General features: G+C 36.4%; 2 protein-coding genes across 5 annotated transcripts in view; one reads left to right on the plus strand and one right to left on the minus strand.

Annotated features, from left to right (window-relative positions):
• The window catches only part of LOC145935602 (uncharacterized), a 177,090-nt gene that overhangs the window by 144,836 nt on the left and 12,099 nt on the right, over positions 1–20,155 (minus strand). Inside the window, exon 2 of the mRNA XM_083037094.1 lies at positions 11,082–11,167. The gene's annotated coding sequence lies outside the window, so the exon portion shown is untranslated. The remainder of the gene's footprint in view (positions 1–11,081; positions 11,168–20,155) is intronic.
• Positions 1–20,155, plus strand: part of 5-ht7 (5-hydroxytryptamine receptor 7) — a 114,392-nt gene that overhangs the window by 37,327 nt on the left and 56,910 nt on the right. For all 4 annotated transcript variants that reach the window (XM_083037074.1, XM_083037081.1, XM_083037077.1 and 1 more), the window contains exons 2-5: positions 9,446–9,797; positions 12,664–12,959; positions 14,354–14,597; positions 17,568–17,783. In XM_083037074.1, the coding sequence (XP_082893200.1) occupies positions 9,660–9,797; positions 12,664–12,959; positions 14,354–14,597; positions 17,568–17,783 (894 nt within the window). In that variant the 5' untranslated portion in view covers positions 9,446–9,659. The remainder of the gene's footprint in view (positions 1–9,445; positions 9,798–12,663; positions 12,960–14,353; positions 14,598–17,567; positions 17,784–20,155) is intronic.

Genomic DNA, 20,155 nt, shown 5'->3' on the forward strand with positions numbered 1-20,155 from the left:
TACAATAATCCAAAATATATATATAATTAATTTTTCCTTAATTATTGCGAAGATCGCAAAACGGACTTTCCTCGATTTATATATATAATTCGCTCTATTATATTATATATAGAATTATATACATATTATATAATTCTATATATATAAATATATATAATGTAGAATGTAGAATATAATATAAATATATAGATGAGAATTTATTAATTATTTGATTATTAAAATACATATACATATATAAATAAATTTCACGAAGGTTTCAGTGCAACGGTGCTTGTCGTTGTAAATGTTGCATAACCGCGACAAAATTAGTTGTAATTTAAACGAAGAACTTGGTATGTGTATAAACGATCTACTCGCGGCCCGATCTCGCTCATAAAGTTGAAATTTTAGAGACCCGTTCTACTTTGTTATTATTAAGACAAAAGCAGAGAAGGGCGAGCTGTAAACGTTCGTAAAGTGCGAAGTTTCAACAGCGCTTTCGCCGCGGGCGCTAAATCCTTGCTTAGCACTTGTCGCGTAAGTGTAGCGCTTATGTGTAGCAAGTGGACGACGTCTACCATCGTCGGCTGCGCCTGCGAAACTTTTGTCTATCTAGCGAAAACATTCTCTCTCCCCTAACGACGAGGTATAACCAACATTATCACGGAAGAAACTTTTGACTCTCTCTTAATTTTCTGACGTGATTTATTTAGTTTCTCAAATCAGTATAATTATATTCAGTGGAAAATTTTATTAGAAGATTCTCTTTGTGTATAGGATTAATTTGAATTAAATTTAATGTGTATAATTAATTTGAATTAAATTTAATTTAAATTAAACCTTACTTTAATTATATTCAGCAGAAAATCTTCTTTGTTGTAGTAGATTTTTATTATCTATTTAATATACTCGTATAAGATTGAAGAATAAAACTCGTAAATAAATACTTAACAAGATATCTTTTCGCACTCAGCGTACTTCATTTGACAAGTCAAAGGATTATTCTTAAGCAGCGAGACGATTGTTTATTGAAGCAAGGGATTAACATTGTTACGTTTGTATTTAGTCAAGCGTGTTCTCTCTTTCTCTCTCTATTTCTCTCGTATAAAAAAATAACAAGCTCAACTTTTCTGTTCTGTCGGAAATCCTGATACATATCCGTGTCAACGGTAAACACGCGTACATCTACCATATTTGCGCACAAACAAGCGAGTGCATCGATCAAGTTTGCGTAAGTTTATTTGTTAAAAGCATTTTACGAAAAGAAAGACCGATCTGCCGTCAGATTTCTCGCGATTCTATAAAGATGCATCCAACGACTGCATTCAATTTCTCGCAATATTTAGCTATTAATAATCTTATTAATATAGGTTATTTTATTAATACAGGCGGAAAAGGGGAAAAACAGAGACACTAAAACAAGCTTAATTCTATTTAGTTGCACCAGAATTAAAGAGACTTGGTAACATTTATATCTCGTGACGCATTCTCAATTTATGGCAAAACCTAGAATAAATGATTTCAATTCCAGGAAAGTTATTGAAACTTCAGAAATACATTTCTCTTTCTCTCTCTCTTGTGTCCGATGCGACCGACGCTGTGATCAAATAAATGGTACTTCTGATTGATTTATTAAAAAGAATTATTCCGAAGAAAAGGAATGAGAATCTAAAACAACATTCTTCCTTATACCCTCAAGTTCGTTGATGCGCATATTACTATCGCAATGTTACGGAAGAACAAATTCAGCGTTGCGGGAAAATATTTACCTGAATTAAGTGCGCAATGGCAGTTCATTTAACGCCTCATCAAGCTTTGTGGAAATCGGTGATGCGGAAAAATCAATGCTCCTTTTTATAAAAAGTTTATAAATCTTTATATATATAATAAAATTTGATGGCGAGATAATAATGCACGCAAACGATCTATCGAGTGTATGAATTAATATGCATTGTATAAAAATATAAAGGAAAAACTAAATAAAATTTTATATATTATTTTATGTATGTGTGTGTGTATATCTATATATATTAGTCTTTTTCCCATTTTGAGATAAATGAGTTTTATATTATTTCAAAGGGCACCACGAGAATTCATCGATCTTATAAAATTACATATTATATAATGACGGTATAAACGGAACAACAAAATGCAAAGTGAATGGTACGACAGTTCAATCTCGCGTGACCGCGATAAAAATTCAACGGAAAATTATATATTCGTCATATCGATATTCTGGTCGCGCGCGCAAACGTAACCAATTTAATAGAAAATTGAACGAAATAATAATACACACATACAGACGAGTGTCTTTTTTATACAATAATAGAGCGTCGTACAATTTCTCAGGATCCATATACTTCGATCGCAGCTTATTTCATTCTCCCGCTTTCTCTCTTTCTCTCCCTCTCGTTGAGTTTTATTATCTCTCGACAAAGCCGCCGCAAAAGGTTGCTTTATCCAATTTTGCTTTAACGCCCTTTTTCTCTTTTCCACTGTTGCTTATTCTTTTTTACTTTCCTTTTCTCTCTCTTTCTCTTTCTAATCTACCCTCTACCACCCTAATCCTTCGTAGTGAAGAAGCACAACACAATCGTCTGTGCAAGACATGTTAGAAAAGGATCAGCTGGAATTTGCATTTCCCTGTCAAAGTACGATATATTAACCTCAGTCTCGGAGAACTCTGTATTCACCCGGTTGTTAAGCCCACCCTGTCTTTTGACAACGAAGAGATTTTCCTTGTAATCTGCCTGCAACGAAGGTTTCTCCCCTTTTTTCCCTCAGCTAAGGTTCACCATTTCTACTGCACTTTTGCGTCTCTTATTTTCGCAAGCCCGAAAAACCGATAAGTAGATTTGTCATTATTCGTCTCTCCGTACCGAAAAGGAATCGTTAGAAAGATCGAGAAGTAAAACGATATTTCAATTACAATGTTAGTAATTTTCCGCGACCAGACGACTCTCGCAAATAGCGTACCGGCCTTACATAAATATCGGCAAATATGGAAAGCGGTTCAACGTCCGAAAACCGGCACGGATTCGTGACTGACGTACGTGTAACTTGAAATATCGTTCGCGAAATATCACGGAAAATCCTCGAGAGAGCGAATTCGCCGATGAAAATGGGACGCACGAAAGAGAGACGGAAATCCTCGGGATTCCGCGTGAATCGGAGGAATGATTTTTTAAATAATTTCACGCTCTCGTGAAAATTTCGGGAAAAATCTCGCTCTCCGAACGATTAAGAGGGAGAGATATCGAGAATAGCTCTCTCTTCGATCGAGCGGAATTCTACGAATCGTGCGAGAGATGCGAACGCGGGAGGACGCGCGGTAATTAAATTGGCCGTAATACCGTAGCTATATATCCCCCCGTTTAGTCAATCCGTCAATTTCTCTACTGATCGCATTTTTTGCGCACAGGAGGTATATCGATGCCGATGCGCGTCATTCCGAGCGATTGATCACAAATTGACGAATGGCCGATGCGCGCCGTACCTTCCATACCCGCCCACCATTCTCTTCCACATCGTTCACGTGTATAATTTTCCGAGAGCAATTCTCGTTGGCATTTACTTTACGACGCGCTTTCCCGTAAATTCGTTCGTTCTCGCCACGGCGCGATTACGCGAACAACTTGAACAAACAATATTTTACATCGCGTGAAATATGGGTTTTTATCCAAGAACATAAGCGAGAAAAGTTACACTATATATCTTTTCTCATATTTATAACATTGATTTATTTTTATCTATCTCAATTTTTTATTTTGTATGTTTTTATATCTTTAATTTAATTTTATTTAAATATAAAATAATAAAATAATAATAATAATATAAAAAATAATAAAATAATAATAAAAAATATATATTGTAATCTATTTTTATTTATAATTTTCTATTAATTCGTGACAGATTGTTGAGATATACTTGATTGCAAAGAAAGTTTAGAATGTCTCTTAATAAAAATTTTTTAAAGTATCGATGTCGATCATTTTTCGCTTTCGATAAAGTACACTCAGAAAAGTGTACTTGACGTGAAGTATAAATACTGCACGCGCAGAGATACATTTTTGAAGAAATATACATTGAAATATCATTGAAAAAATTCAATTAAACTACCGAGCGTGGATGCTAGCGACTGAATCTTCGATAAGGCAATTTAAGGACGTTTGGGAAATTCCGACACTTTTATAATTTAGCAGTATGTGAAAACTAGGAAAACACTCTCGAAAACACTGATAACTAACGCTATATAATAATGTTGTTGGAAAATGTCAAAAGTGAATTTTTTTTATATACAAAAAAATTAAACTTTATAAACAAAAATTGCACTTATAGATAGCCATTATTTATTCATATATAATTTTCATTTCATTTTGAGAGAGAGAGAGAGAGAGAGAGAGAGAGAGAGAGAACTATATTTTTATAAAATTATTATATTATTTCAACATTATGCATAATGCGTGAATTTCCGTTATGAATCCTAATACATCTCCTATAATATATAATAAAAAAAAGCGCAATTCTTTTGTATCAACGTCAAAAAATGCGCGTATTTATTTTTAAACGTTTATATTTTATAATCTCTATTCTGTGTTGTGTACATAAAATAAATTATTTAAAAAGGTTATTATTTCACACTATATAACACAATAAAATATTATTCATAGTTAATAATTGACGCAGAATTATTAGATTTTATTTTAATCATATATGTATATATATATATATATATATATATATATATATATATAAAAAGGCATATATTTAAAGGCATTTTGATATGCCATAAAATAAAATGTAATAACTCTGCGTCAATTATTAACTGAATAATATTTTATTATTTTATATAGTGTGAAATAATAACTTTTTTTAATCATTTATTTTATATACACAACACAGAATAGAGATCATAAAATATATATATTAGTTTATATTTGTCACATTTTGAGAGCAGATGTATGGAAAATCATATAATATAATAATAAATAACGAAAACACATAAAACAATAAATCAATTACTGGAAATGCATGCGTGGAGACGTTAATCTGCGCTATCACACGGGCACGATGAACAATAACGAGCAGACACCGAGAGCTTTCACGAGTCGGCGGCTTTTCGCTTTTGCCGCGTTTAATTGAGAGTATGATGAAGCTAAATGAGAATTGATAGCAGAAACAGGCGGGATAACATTACAAATCGATCCATTAGTCGTGCGATCTGCCACGTACTAATTCAGCATTCGCATCGGTAACAAACGCATCCCGTCCCATTTTCACACAGTTTAATCGATCATTCGCCACAATTTTCGCTCAAGAGATTCGCGTATTATTTTTCAACTAATGTCTCGGGTTTTTCAGCGTGTTATCAGACCGAGAATCCGCTTATTGAAATAGACGGAAAAACGACGCTCCATCATATAAAAAGTGACAAAGATTAAATTAAATGCTTTGTTTATATATATAAAATTGTATTTACGTTTGCATTATTTCGCATCCTGCGCGCACTCGTCGTTTATTTTTGTTGAAACAAAATCATTTCATCAAATGCGCCGATAGATGCACATTCTGTATATATCCAATCGCGAAAAATAATGGCCGAGGCATTTCGATATCGATACAATTTATCATGCGAGGAGAGTCGACACGTTTCCCACTTTTGGAGCGAAACCGATGGACGATTTGCACAGGGAAGTTCGTGGACGATTACGAGAGCGCATTCTGCACGGCAGCGGCAAAGCGACATGCACGAACAATTTATACCGAAACATTGAGACAAGCGCGGAAACACACAGTTCAGAAAACACACAATGCAGAACAAAAAAAAATGAGCAAACACATGACGATTACTCATGGTAGTCGCGAGCGATGGAAACTCTACGCGGCAAAAGGACGTCAAATAAATTAAAGCGCTGTATGTGTTATAGGGGAATAATATTCGGAACACGTATCGAGAATATATATATAATCCGGAATTTTTCATATATTTTCATTTATATTAGACGGTCCAAGTAATTCCATGCCACTGCTGTTGCTGCTGAACGGGACATTGCGATTCGCAAAGTGACAAGAAAAAGTTTGCGTGAAATTGAATTCACTTTAATTTCCTCCCGTTCTTTTCTTAAAAGTCGAGCGCGTTTCTGATTTGTTTCTTCTTTAGCAGGCGAGTTAAACAGAGATTCACAAATCCGAGTTTGATACGTACATAGATAAAAGAAGATCCGCGAGCTATTTTATTCATTTGTTTCCTTATCTATTCTCATTTATATTTGACGTTTATTCCACACAAATCTCTCATTGTATAGCGAGCCATTCTTATTTTATCTTATTATAAATTATCAATTTAATTATTTTATTTACAAAATTTTATCTCTCGCTGATATTTTTGCTGTGATATTTTTAATAACGCTATAAAAGTACGCTACTATAGCTTATATCTTTATTCCAGATATTCTATACACACAATACGAGCGGTTTATAGTGAGTTGGCTCTAACGGGATGAACGGTCACTTTCGGCCATTGTTTCCGTTAATCCAGTTACGTAATATAATTTCGCACCGTATTCTACATCCATTCGTTACACCGTTACATTTCGAAATCAGATCCAAGCCGGTAGAATATTTCTACGAGTTCCTGATGAATTCATACAGACTGAAATTATTACTGTTACAGCGTTCATTCTCTATTCGATTTCAGAATAGAACGAAAAACGCGGCTCTCCAATCTCTCAAGAGAGATTGAAATAGCCAATAGGTCGACTATCGGTTCGGATTTCATTTTCACTCTGCAAAATTATGTGACGCGATCTCTCGTTCGACCTCATTACTTCGGATATAAGAAAGAGATCGTCGGCTTTTCCGATAAACGAACGACGATGGCTTCTCTGCGACCATCGAAAGAAAATATTTAAGGAATTATTCGAAAAATTACTTTAAAGATATTTTTCAAAGACTCGCACGGCGATGATTTAGAAGATATTTTGAAGAAAAAAAAACTTTGAGCTAAATGTCTTTTCTAAGAGCGTTTGCCCATTTCCGCGTTTTAGAAAAGAACTTTGCCGCAAATCCAATCAGACATTTTAGTCAGTCAGACGCAAGTTCGTGATGTAATGCTGCGCTAATTACAAAACTTTACCGTTATCCACGTGCAGTTCATCTTAGCTCTATTGTCGCTCTAAGGTCAGCTATAAAGTCACTCGACTAATTACCGCTACTAACTAACTTCCGTCCTAACTAATCTCAATTATTATCGGACCGTGTGTTATGCAACGGAGCCACGGCATCACTTTGAGAGATAAAGGAGCGTTGTAAAGGATGCTATAAAGTTTAATAAATTGTAACCCGATTTCTTTTTTGCAAAATATATACACGATATGCATTTAAATCTCGTATTCCAAGATGCAATTTGGTTTGCCCGGGCAATTTAAGGAATTATGTTTTCATAGATCTCGGCGTGTTATATATAACTGGCGTACGTGACTGCTTAGCACGTCAACGTAATAGGAGTTTCTTCTACTTCATAAAGTGCCACCTAATGCACGCTTTGCGTGCACATTGATTTGATATCTCAAAATATTTTTCACCATGCAATCTCCGAAGCGATTAGCTGCAATAAGCGCTCTATATTTTCCTTCATCCTTTTAACATCGAGCATTATAATTGTAGTGTATATAATTTGCGCTCGATTCTAACTCAAGTATCTAATTTTACCTTTATCGGTCTAAATAAAATATTTAAATTGTCGGTATAATAGAACAATTCGATACGATTCGTGTGTTTGATTTCTCAAAAAATAAAGTAATAATCTCGTGTTTTGCGAATGCCGATCTTGTAGATGTTTGACATAAAAACTATTTTTTTCTACGAAGATATAATATGTCTCGTATTATGTACAGAAAATATCTAAAATAAATATATAAATGATGGTAGCGTACTTTTATTATAGCATTATTAAAAATATCAGAACAAAAATATTAGCTACATAAAATTTTATAAATAAAATCTTTAATTTGGCATATATATATGTCGCTCGTTATGACTTTCAAGACCCATAAATTTCGCGCGTAAGATGCGAATAACCGAGTCATTAGCCGCCAACTAGGATTCTGAAGACCGACGTAAAATGATGGCGACACTTCGCACGGTATAATAATTCCGTGCTGTAACTAGCGCCAGAATTCAATAAACCAGTCGGCAAAATAATTAGCTCGTCGACGAAGAGGTCACTAATGACCGCCGCGACCCTCCCCGTAACTATTTCGTCGCCGATGACGACAACGACGTATACAAAATTTCACGTCCGACCCGGAATAGAGTGTCTGGTCTCTCCGAGAACTTTCGAAACACTCCCTCGCCATTAAATAGTCGATTCCAATCAATACTCGCGGACGACGAGACACACTCTCTCTCTCGTTTCCTATCGGGAAGCATCGTCGTAACGATAATGCGCGCGTTCTCTCTCATCTCAGCGCGGCGAAGCGGAGAGAAGCTGCAGAATTTCATTGTAAAACCGTTTTAAGTCAGCAATTTACGTCGCCGCCGCCGCTGTCGCTTCGAGATTACAGCGGGGACTTCTGCTATATAGCATCCTATTCCGTAGAGTGCGATAATGGCGTCCTGCGCGAATACGGTCGCAAGTTTTTGAATTTTCCCCCGTTCGCACCATTACCCTTGTACCGAGGGTTCCTGGGAATCATCATGGTCCATCGAAAGGACGGCGAAAAGTAGAGTCAGGGAAATTCACATAGGGCGCCATTATCCGTCACCAGCCAATTTTCCTTATTTCTTACGTAAAATGCATGTTATAGTATATCGGTCTCGCTTTAACAGGGTTTGCTACGAATCCGAAAACTCGCAAACAGCTTCTATAATTTCCTGCCTCGACTGCAAAACTGAGATAGAAAATTGATATAGTTATCCCATCTGTGTGTTATTTTTGTATAAATACGATAATAAGAATAAATGCGCGCAAACTGGAGCAAACTATTATTTTGTGAAAAGAAATGATGGAGAGTTTTATTTTCAATGATTTTACAATTCTTGAAATAATTTAAAGAAATAATTTTAATCTCATTAAGCTAAAGAAATTGCCTCGGAAGAAAGTTTTCATGGAGACTTTTTATATAATTTCTCGATTTGAACAATTTTTAATTATATATGAATTCTCTCTCTAAAGAGAGTTCCGTTTTCTAAAAATAAAAAATATCGATTAAAATAAAATAGCGACAAGCGGATATGATTACACATACTGAAATAAAACACAAAGAGGATATGACGCGAGGACGAAAATAAAAATGAACGATATTTTCTCGCGAACGGATTATATACAATTTATATAATAATCTCCCCACGTTAAGGGTCTCTCTTGGAATTTCCGAGTTTGTACACGTAGCAACTCTGTCGCGTCGCCTGTCTCCGTCTGTCTCGGATAGGCTCGTCAGTCACGGGATGGAACGTGATTTTGCAGAGGGTGAAAGGGTCGGTCGGGACCTTAAGCGGGATAAGGGAGAACCGCTGCTGAGTCCGTCCGTCCATCCGTATCGGAATCGAGGCAAGGATTCTCATGCACGCCGCGAACTTGCCCGGCATCCCGTGGTCGAGAGGAGAGAAGGAGCATGACGTAGTCGTCGGCGAGGGGGGCTCTTGGGATGCTCCGGACTACTTCCGGCTAGGGCCGTCGTATGGAGGGGCAGGACGTAATCACCACGGACGGCAACCTGTTTCTAAACTTCACGATTCGCAACGCCACGCGAGGCGACACCGACGGATCCTTTTTTCGGAGCTTCCCCGGCAAAAACTCACCCTACACCACCACTCAGGTAAGCGACGCGTGGCGAAAGCTACCGTATATAGTTACCACACGAATTAGCTCTTTTTTTTGTGAGGCGGAGAAAAAGTGCTCTTAACTCGCAAGAACGAGCAAAAGTGACGATATTTATTACCGGAATAAAATCCTTCCTGCGAACGACCGGAAGAAAGTGCACGGAAACAAGAGAACCGAAAGAATGGCGCGTTACGAATCAGAATTGGGGTTTATTCAATTTTCCAGAGACTCTCTGAAAGAGCGAACACGACAAACTTATCGATTTGATGTAAACTATTTCGCTCGATGTTCTTGAAATATATTAATAATTTAGAATATCGTTAATATATATTCTCAAGAGATAAGTATTTTTTAAATTCTTCCTTCTAAAATGGTTCCTTCTTCCGTCTAACCGTTTATCTCGACAAACATGTAACTTTTGTGTGACAGTTTACTTCAGTTAGTGTTAGCTTACAGAGAAAGCTTTTTGAAGTCTAAGTAAATATTTATGGCGAAACAGTTCTCTCGCGTCTAGGAGCAATTCGCGATTGAAAATGTTACATATGATAACAAAGAACGGTAAAGAAAAATACACAATTCAATAAATACGAAATGTCCAAAATGCTTTTCGTTTCAATCATATTATATGTTCGATAATAAAAATTGTAGCCTTAAAATATTTGGACTTGTACAATATTTCATTTTTTCTGTATTTATGTTATCTTGCGTTGCTCTCCGAATTAATCAATTATTTATTGAACAATAACCAGTAAAAACGTTCCAGTAAACAGCTAGCTTTCACGACATATAAATGTTTTCGCGAAAAATATTAGCGTAACATAAAACGTATCAATTATTTTTTTTCCATTTATTCTTCTCATAATTCAATGATTAATTAACGTGAAATTTACTTCATGATGCATGAGATAGGTACGACATAATTATCGACCCCTCCCTCTTTCCCCCGTCATCACAATATTAATTTCATAAAGTTACATTTATCATAATTCGCGATCTATTAATAAAAACATCCCGATATATATTCATTAATACATATTCTGCATGATAGCTTATTTGCATATTAATTTGCATGCATGACAGTATAATCCATTATGTCAACTACAGTTGTTGCGCAAATCCGGAGAAACGATGGATGTTGCATCGATGTGCCGCGATAAAGTTATTGCCGTATTTTCGTCGTCTCGCGCGTCCACGTCTCTCCGATAACGTTTCCACCAACTCTTGATTATTAGGAGATTGCGCGAGAAACGGTAAACGATTAAACTTACTTAAGACTTACCGATACTATGTATTATCCAACCTTCGCCGCGAAATACGATCCTTTCGCACCTTGTGTACTCCGCAAGTGTTACAGATTGTGCTCGACTGTAAAAAAAAAGGGGAGAGTTAAAACATTGGAGGAGATATCTCACTCTTGATACATTAGAAACATTGATATATCACGCATTAAACTCAATTTGCTATTTGCATAATATGCATCTATCTTCTTTTCGTATATACACTCTGTTTCCCTGTACGATATGACTGTACTTAATACGCTGTAAAATTGCAACATAAAACTGCAACGCAACATTTTCTACATGTTTCCAAAATTGATATTAATACCGGCGTCGGAAAGCCCAGATTAAACTGCATACACAGTATAATAAAGCATGTATCGCATTGTAGTATCCAACGGAATGCAAATGCGAATTGTTGATGCAAATTCTGGAGGTAATAAAGCCATAGTTGGAAAGTTTCAAACATTTTGTATGGAATATTGTTTCGATTTCCCCGTAATGCGAATTAATAGAATACACGTACATCCACAACGAAAGGCAAAAGTGAGACTTCTCGCGCGATAAGTTAAGACACACATATACACACACGCATGCGCACGTATCATACGGTCCATTAATTTTATTTGGAAATACATCACTTTCTATTAATGCGATATATTTAACATGTGAAATTGGCTGCGCGCCAGAATACTGCGGAATTTATCGGCCTCTAAATTGATTAGCTCTTAACTCCCACTGCACTTACAGAATGAGAGAGTCTCTGCTTCTCAGTTTTATCTATTTAACAAGCAATATCCGTGTCGGATTCCAAAGCAAAAACTTCATATATAATTAATATTTATGGCTTTTCATCTTCTCGTTCTCCCAACAATTGTTGTAGCAAGCATTAATTTTACTATATTTTACAAAATAAATTTTTATAAATAAATATGAGACATATTATTTATTTTTTTTATTTGTGTGATAAAAATGGGAGATCGAAAGGATTATTAAAAAAGTAATAAAATAGAAAAAGCAAAATGAGAATACGATTAGCGTTAATTAAATCGCGAACGCAGGACAGAATTTTAGTATTAATAGTATTAACATGTTCAATTATTAATAATTTATGGCTATAATTTTTTAGCTTTGTCCACGATCGAGAGAAATAAATTTGATCATCGATATGTATTTTTAGAAAAAATAAAATGTTCTTATTTTATTTCGTGATGTGATAAAAAGTTACGTATTTATATAAAATTTATATAAAATATTATTTAAATTTATGAAAATTATTATATTTATAAATATTATTTATTTATTAAAAAATATTTTGAAATTTATTACAATTATTATATTTATTTGAAAATATTTTAGATTTTGCGGTGTAATTAGAAATTTTATATCGTAAAAGATATGCGATCCATTTTATTTATAACGAACCGAAGCTCCAGAGAGACGTGAAATCAACATCTCATCAACAACATAACTAAGAGGATCCTCGCGTGTTTGCGTCATCCCGTGCGGTTTTGCCTAGCCTTATATGTATATGTATATACGACATGCCGCGAGATTCTGTAGAAATGCGTTTGTTGTGTTAAGGCAATCGCCCTCGCTCTGGTACTCGGCAGCATCATCATCGGGACGGTGATAGGCAATATTCTCGTGTGCTTGGCGGTGTTCCTCGTTAGGAAGCTACGGAAGCCGTGCAACTATCTGCTGGTCAGTTTGGCGGTGAGCGATCTCTGCGTGGCGCTTCTGGTGATGCCGATGGCATTGCTATACCAGATATCGGGCAACTGGTCCTTCGGCAAGCTCATGTGCGATCTCTGGGTCAGCTTCGACGTGCTCAGCTGCACCGCCAGCATCCTCAATCTCTGCATGATATCCGTGGACCGGTGAGTAGCAAGTTAATCTTCCATCGTCCCTTCCCGATATCCGCCGGCTATTCGGATCGAGTCATGGCCCCGAGTCTCGGGTTCTCGCGAAAATCCAAATCGCCTCGTTGATTAACGTTTCCCAGCCGGATACACCCGCCGACATAGCGGCGGAATGTAAGATAATGTAATACAACACGCACGATCACGGGCGAGCAAATCGACGTGCAGCTCGTTCGTCGCGGTGAGGGTTAGTTGCCGTCGACAGCTCCGGTTAATTAACCGTGATTAACCATCGCTCGCGTTGGTATATTGTTGGTAATATTGATGGTACAAGACAAAGCGGTTAAACGCGATCAACTCCGAGCGACGTTGACGCAGCGAACTGTCCCGCGCGTGTTCGTCGCGCATTATTACAAATTTTAACGCGTGACCATCGCGTGAGAGATCGTTCGTTTCCCATTTTATAGAAGCTCATTTCTGCAAAATTAACGTGTAATAAAAATAAACGTGGTTTTTTTTTACATTCCTAATATTTTCGATCATAAAAAAATGTCTTCTTTTTTCCCTGAAAATTTTTATAGAGAAATCTTAAGAGAAATCTATATTTTTTATTCAAACTATATACAATTTGAATTTATTGAAATTGTTATTTGAGCTTTAGAAAAAAAGGGAAGATTAAATAATGAAATCTTTGCACATTAGCAGTCCGCGATGATTGATCAGAGAGGCCAATCAAGTAAATCCATTCGGCTCTTTGCCCGATTTCATGCCTATTTCGTTCTGTGTCCTACTTGCTCTTGCAACGGAAACGTCATCGCGCGGAATATGCGGGTTTGAGCCGGGCCCATTGTACATTACCCTACTTACACAAATATGCAACTGACAGTCTCTCGCTCTCTCTGCATTCTTTGTCGTCATATTTTATTGCAGACTCGTTTTATCCCCGACGTGACTGAAATAGTTGCAGAACAACAGAGAGCGAAACGATAACCATTTTCCCGTTTTACCGGATTCAGATACTGCGCCATTGTTTTCCGCGAATACTATCGCGAGATGTTTCCAAATCTCGTTTCCGCCGTTTGAACTCGCTAGTTTGGTTAATTGCTGTGCGAAGCAAGCGGAACCTTTCCCGATCCTTTTACGAGGCTTACACGCCACCGTCGAGAATTGTGTTGTTTGTACACGTTGCCGAGAAATACACGAAGGCGAAACGAGAAGGGAGCGAGAGAACAATTGGGTTTCGTCGTCGACGATCTCTTTATTTCGCCCATTGAGCATCCTACAACAACGGATCTTGGCGAATTTATTTCCCTATTTAGTTAGCTAGTATATATAAACGAGTACTTCTGACCGTCTCCTTCCCTATATATCCGTCTATCTCGACACTCTCGCTTTTCCTATGTATGTTGAAGATTCTGGGCCATCACGAAACCGTTGAAATACGGAGTTAAGAGGACGCCGCGACGAATGATCATCTACGTCAGCCTTGTTTGGTTAGGAGCGGCTTGTATCAGTCTGCCGCCCCTGCTGATAATGGGAAACGAGCACACATATTCGGAGACTGGGCCCTCGCACTGTTCAGTCTGCCAGAATTTTTTCTATCAAATCTACGCGACCCTCGGCAGCTTCTACATACCGCTGCTCGTCATGATTGAGGTCAGTATATGCTTACTTAGCTTATATATTCCATTTTTATTAGAAATATTTTATAAGAGATTATTTATTATTTTATATTATTTTTATTATAAAAGCTTAGATAGTTTAACTTTGAAAAATTAATTAAATATTTATTATTGTTAATAATCTTGAAATAATCATGACTTTATTTAATTTCTTCTTATACATATATCTAAATATAAATAATTAAATAAATAAAAATTAATGAATTGTGTTATAAAATTATTGTTGAACATATAATATTCATATATATTTCTATTAAAAGTATGAGTTATGATCACAACTTATATCAGTCTGTAATATTTGTTTCATTACCGTCGGAATAGTAAAATACACACTTGTAATTGTAACATTTTATGTTATTAAATATTTGGGGCAATAACAAATTAAAACAATGTTAAACGAGCTTTCTACTCCGTGGAATGGGATTGAAATACAATGCATATATATATTTATATATATATATATATATATCTTTCTCTCTGTAAATGTTTAAAATCTGTTTTCTGGTTCTCCCACGAGAGATGTATATCTAGTATGCATAGCGTTGCAGCGCCACTATCATCTCCCCGAGTTAAGGCGGAGTTAAAGAGAGAGAATACGATTAATCATCGTACCCCAAACTTTACATTGCGAGCTACATACGGGAAGAGTTAACATTCTCTCGAGATATATTTTCACAGTCGAATCTATTGTAACGAGATGAAGTATGCAAAACTAAAAATTGCATTAAAGACAGAGATGCAATATTATCGTTCTAAAAAAAAATTCTCGGGATTCTTTCTACGTAACACTCTTCTATAAGAGTATAAAAAAAAGTATAAAAAGTATAAATATTCTAATATATTCTAATATATTCTAATATACATTTAAATAATTTATGCAAATAATCTAAAATATATTTTCTTATATATATTTTTACTATAATATTCTAAATTATCTAAAGTGTATTTCAATTTTTTGCGATAATTAATATATATTTTATTCTCAGAATGTAATTCTTTACATCTTATACGACAGCAGATGATAGAATTCAAGCGTCCGGAAAATCATGCTCTCATTTAACAAAAAGCTAATGAACGCGAAAGCGCAAGTGCGATCAAAAACGAGCGGAGATTGACTTTGCTTACGAAAAACCCTCAACGTGGATTAACTTGTAGCCAATAGCGACCGAGCGCAGTTGTTGTGCGGGTTTTCATTAATTCATACGAGCACGATACGAACCTCCCTACTTTATAACTCTCTCACATACAGCACGTGTCACGAGTTTTGTGTGTGTGTGTGTATGTGTATACGAGTGGTTGTATGTTATTGATTCTGCGATTATCCGGAAAGATAAATTCATGCAACATTTTAGCGAACTGAGAGAGTCACTTTCGATCTCCCCCCCTGCAGGCCTAAGGGTGGTCGAGATGAAATTACACAATGTAAAGTAAATGGCACTCGTGGGAGGAAATTGTTTCGCGTTGACGGACAACATTAACACGTTAGCACGATCGAGATAATTTGTTATTAAGGTATTATTTATTATAGTGCGTATATTTTGTCGACGCGATATTTGACGTAATGCGCGCATCATTTTGTGCGTTTTAATATTTATCGCGATGGATCGCGGGGAGACGTTTAATATTCAACACTTTTCCTGGAAACGCGCGGTAGCTAGAAATTTTGTTACCATCCATAATACACGAGAATCCACACAGGCAGACGAACTCCAATCCGGCATTTGAATAAATTCATATCGAATAAGATCGATGGATTAGCATAACATCGCGTGCCACATGTTTCCACGTTTGTTCGTTCTCATATAGATACGATAGCATTAATATTGTCGCTTAATAACTCGCTTCTTGAAATTACCGTAATAAACGAGAAGAGAGAGAAAGAGAGAGAGAGAGAGAGAGAGAGAGAGAGAGAGAGAGAGAGGAGCGCGCGTGTATGTATACTCTATTATTTAATTACTTTAAAATCTCGCGATATCCGTCGCATCGTTATTACGCCGTCGCCGTCATGGCGTTAAATTGTTTCGTCGTGTCTCGTGACAATTCCCGGCTACGGCAATTTATCGAAGCGCGCGTCCTCCGTTGTTGTCCGTTATTTGCATTACTCGTTATACTCGCGCGTCGGCCCTCTTTTTATTCCACCGCGAAGGAAAAGTTGCATGCATAAAATATAACGGAGCGTTCGCGGAAAAATTCCGTCGCACGCGCGTTACTCGATGCAGAATTTGTGTAAATTACAGACCCCGAACTGCGTATGTAATATACATACATTCGCGCGCGAATTAAAATATATATATATATTCATAAACCGTTCGCGCGCAATCGTGTATAATACAATCTTGCCATCTTCGTGTAACGCGATCTCTCCGCAGAATTTAACGTAGAAAATCCCCCAGCATCACCGGAATGCGTTAACTCACGTTAACGTTCGTTCGTATACCGTCGCGTCGTAATAATATCTGTCATGTTTACTGTGTGTACCGTTGCGAGTAGTATTCCTTGCGACAAGCCCGCCCTAACGATGGCATCGCGCGCGCGGTAAATTAAGCAACACCGTCCCTCGGATATGGCGGCTAATTGAATTTAAGACTCAAACTAAGTAAGACTAAATGGACCCGTCTCGCGACTGTATCTCGCGCCGGAGTCGTAACCGGCTTGTCGTTAACGATACCTGAGAGATTGTTACTGACGTTAATTGCCACACCGAGTTACGCAGCTCGTCGACCTTCTTGAAAGGAGCTTGCCGCATTTGCTGCAGCAACTCCTCTAACAACCGGAGACGATCAAACTCTCTCTCTCTCTCTCTATCTATCTTCTCTTTCCCCCTTCCTCTCTCTTTTTCTTTCCGCCATCAATCCACTCTACGAGATAATTTCTTATCGAGGCGATGTAATATATATAGAATATACGTGACGCGAATTAAAAGATCATTAATTGTGTGTCGCAGGTGTACTATAAAATATTCTGCGCCGCGCGAAAGATTGTTTTGGAGGAGATAAAGGCGCAGCTTCACCTGGAGGTGCACTGCCATCTCAGCATGGAGCCGCCGGCCGCGCAGCATCCGGTCGCGCCTGCAGTGAACCGTCAATTAAATTCTTCCGACATGCAGAGTCAGGGCAGCCCGCCGGTGAAGCAACACAGAAGTTCCAGCGCGTCTACCACGGTAAGTAGCAAGCCTTTGAATTGATATAAAGAATGTCGCGCGAGAGACGGTCACGCGTTTTCCATCCTGCCATAAATTCATTTCTGCTGTTGGCTTCCACGTCGGAAGAATTAAGATTGATATTTTACTTCGAGGAAGAAAAAAATTGGGTTTACTTGGAAACTTAATTTTGTTAAAGAGCAACTACATATATTTTAATTTTTTATTGCCTCTCCTCCAATCAATTTTGTTCTCTGTTTTTTCCTGAATATTTAATAATTCTATAACATACACAGAGGATATTTTTTCTCGTAACGCTATTTACAATATTTTACGTATTTGCGGTAAACTGATATTTAAAAAATTGTCAAAAATCGTTGCAATAAATATCCTCGGTAATATTAATTTTATTTAGTTTGTTAAAAAAAAATATACCTATATATATTTAAAATTGTATCTGTTTCGAATGAGTAACTGCAACAGAAAAATGTCGAAGAGTGAGTACCATTTTATAAAATATTTCATATTTTATATCATAAAATATGTCAAAATAAATTAAACAGACTATCTCGCAAATTATTAATTTTTTAATGATTATACTTTAACACTTTTGTACGCAGAATGATTAAAATAGATCTATGCAAAGAATTATTTTATTTAAAAAACTTGAAATGACTGATCTTTTATTGAAAAAAAAAAAGAATTTTCGATATTTTTTACTAGTTAATTTTTTTATTATAGTATTTACTGACATGAATGTTCGAAACAGATGTATATTGTAGTTTTATATGTAACATTTTTTCATCGCAAATATTTAAAAAATTGTCAAAAATCGTTGCAATAAATATCCTCGGTAATATTAATTTTATTTAGTTTGTTAAAAAAAAATCTGCGTTCAAAATTGATTGAAACAGCGAGTTTGGCTATCCGTTTGCATAGTATTAAAATTACAATATTGGAACGCATTTCAATTCTTCTTACATCGATCTAGTAACACCTCTCTAGGAAAGTGCGTCATACATATATGCCCCTGGGATATCCCGTGTACACACACGTGTAATGACACGGATCTCCTCGCTTTAACGCTTGATAACGTCGCGTAGATGCATCGACGGCACTTGGACGGCTTTTCCCGGGAGAGTTTCCGAATCCCGAAATTATTAATACGCTTAATGCTCGTCGCTTAATGCACTTTCACGTTAGTTTGGAGGAAAGCGCCTCGTCTGTGAAAGGGCGTGAAAGGACCAATTTATGTTGCCGCCACCGCCAATCATCTTTCCCAAACGAGAGCGCGATCCTGCGCCGCGATCGTGTGTCCCGATATTTCTGCATGCCGGTGCACGATCCTCCTCATCGTTAAGAAGCACTCGAGCGCACCCGATACGGCTCATTGATGGGATCGGAACGCGCATCAGCTGATCTGCGAAAGCGAAATCAATTCCCCTCCATCATATCGGATTATCGCGATATTCGCAATAATATTAACGTGATACTACCGCTTAAATATATATTGTTGTAATTGATTAATACCTATTCTACAATAAAACGAAAATTTCCAATAATTAAAGTTTCATAATTTTCAATTTCTGATTTTCTCTTTATTATTTTTATATTATAATTTATTATATTATATAATTATCTTTTTTTACAATTAGTATATTATTATTATAATTTATTAGAATTTTTTTAATGCATTATATAACTTTTATCCGCTGCATTTGTGAATTGGGCATTCTTGCGAGCGTTCTTCTTAAATACAATGCAATTTCGTATCTCCCGATCTTTGATTTATCCATAAAATAAGAGAAAAGAATACATATTCTCTCGCTAAAATATATTGAAATAGAAAGTTCTCTCTTTCTCTCTCTAGACTAAATAATAAAGTGTTTAAGTTTAATAAAATATAATATATATTTCAAGAGAAAGAACCACAACCACATGTTTCCACGAAATATAACACATTATACCCGAGGACGATGATATCTACATATCACAACGATCAATGTTTACCCAACACAACTACCGACCAACATTTTGCACGCGTGATGTCAATTCGGATCGCGTGAAACTGTTATTCGAAACAGCCAGCCAGTTAGTTGTGAGCTGATGTTCCTACATGATCAACGACCACTTTTTTCTGCAATCGAATCCCTATATTTTACACTATTTTAGTTCTCTTTTTCATCCCCCTCCTCCCTATCTCTCTTTCTCTTTTTCTCTTTAACAGCATTTAATTGCCGCGAAAGCTCACGTATCTAAATTGGCGAAGCAAAGATTTCCTTTTAAATCCGAAGCGCAATAAAATCCGTATCCAAGAGATCAGCGCTACTTACAGAAATAATCGAATTACACGAGATCGTAATGAAAGGTAAGTCGCGTTTCGTGAAATTGTC

Source organism: Prenolepis imparis, unplaced genomic scaffold (assembly GCF_030444845.1).
Source record: "Prenolepis imparis isolate NDT839.2.m4 unplaced genomic scaffold, iyPreImpa1.0 SCAF_1, whole genome shotgun sequence".
In the NCBI taxonomy this organism is placed as follows: Eukaryota; Metazoa; Arthropoda; class Insecta; order Hymenoptera; family Formicidae; genus Prenolepis; species Prenolepis imparis.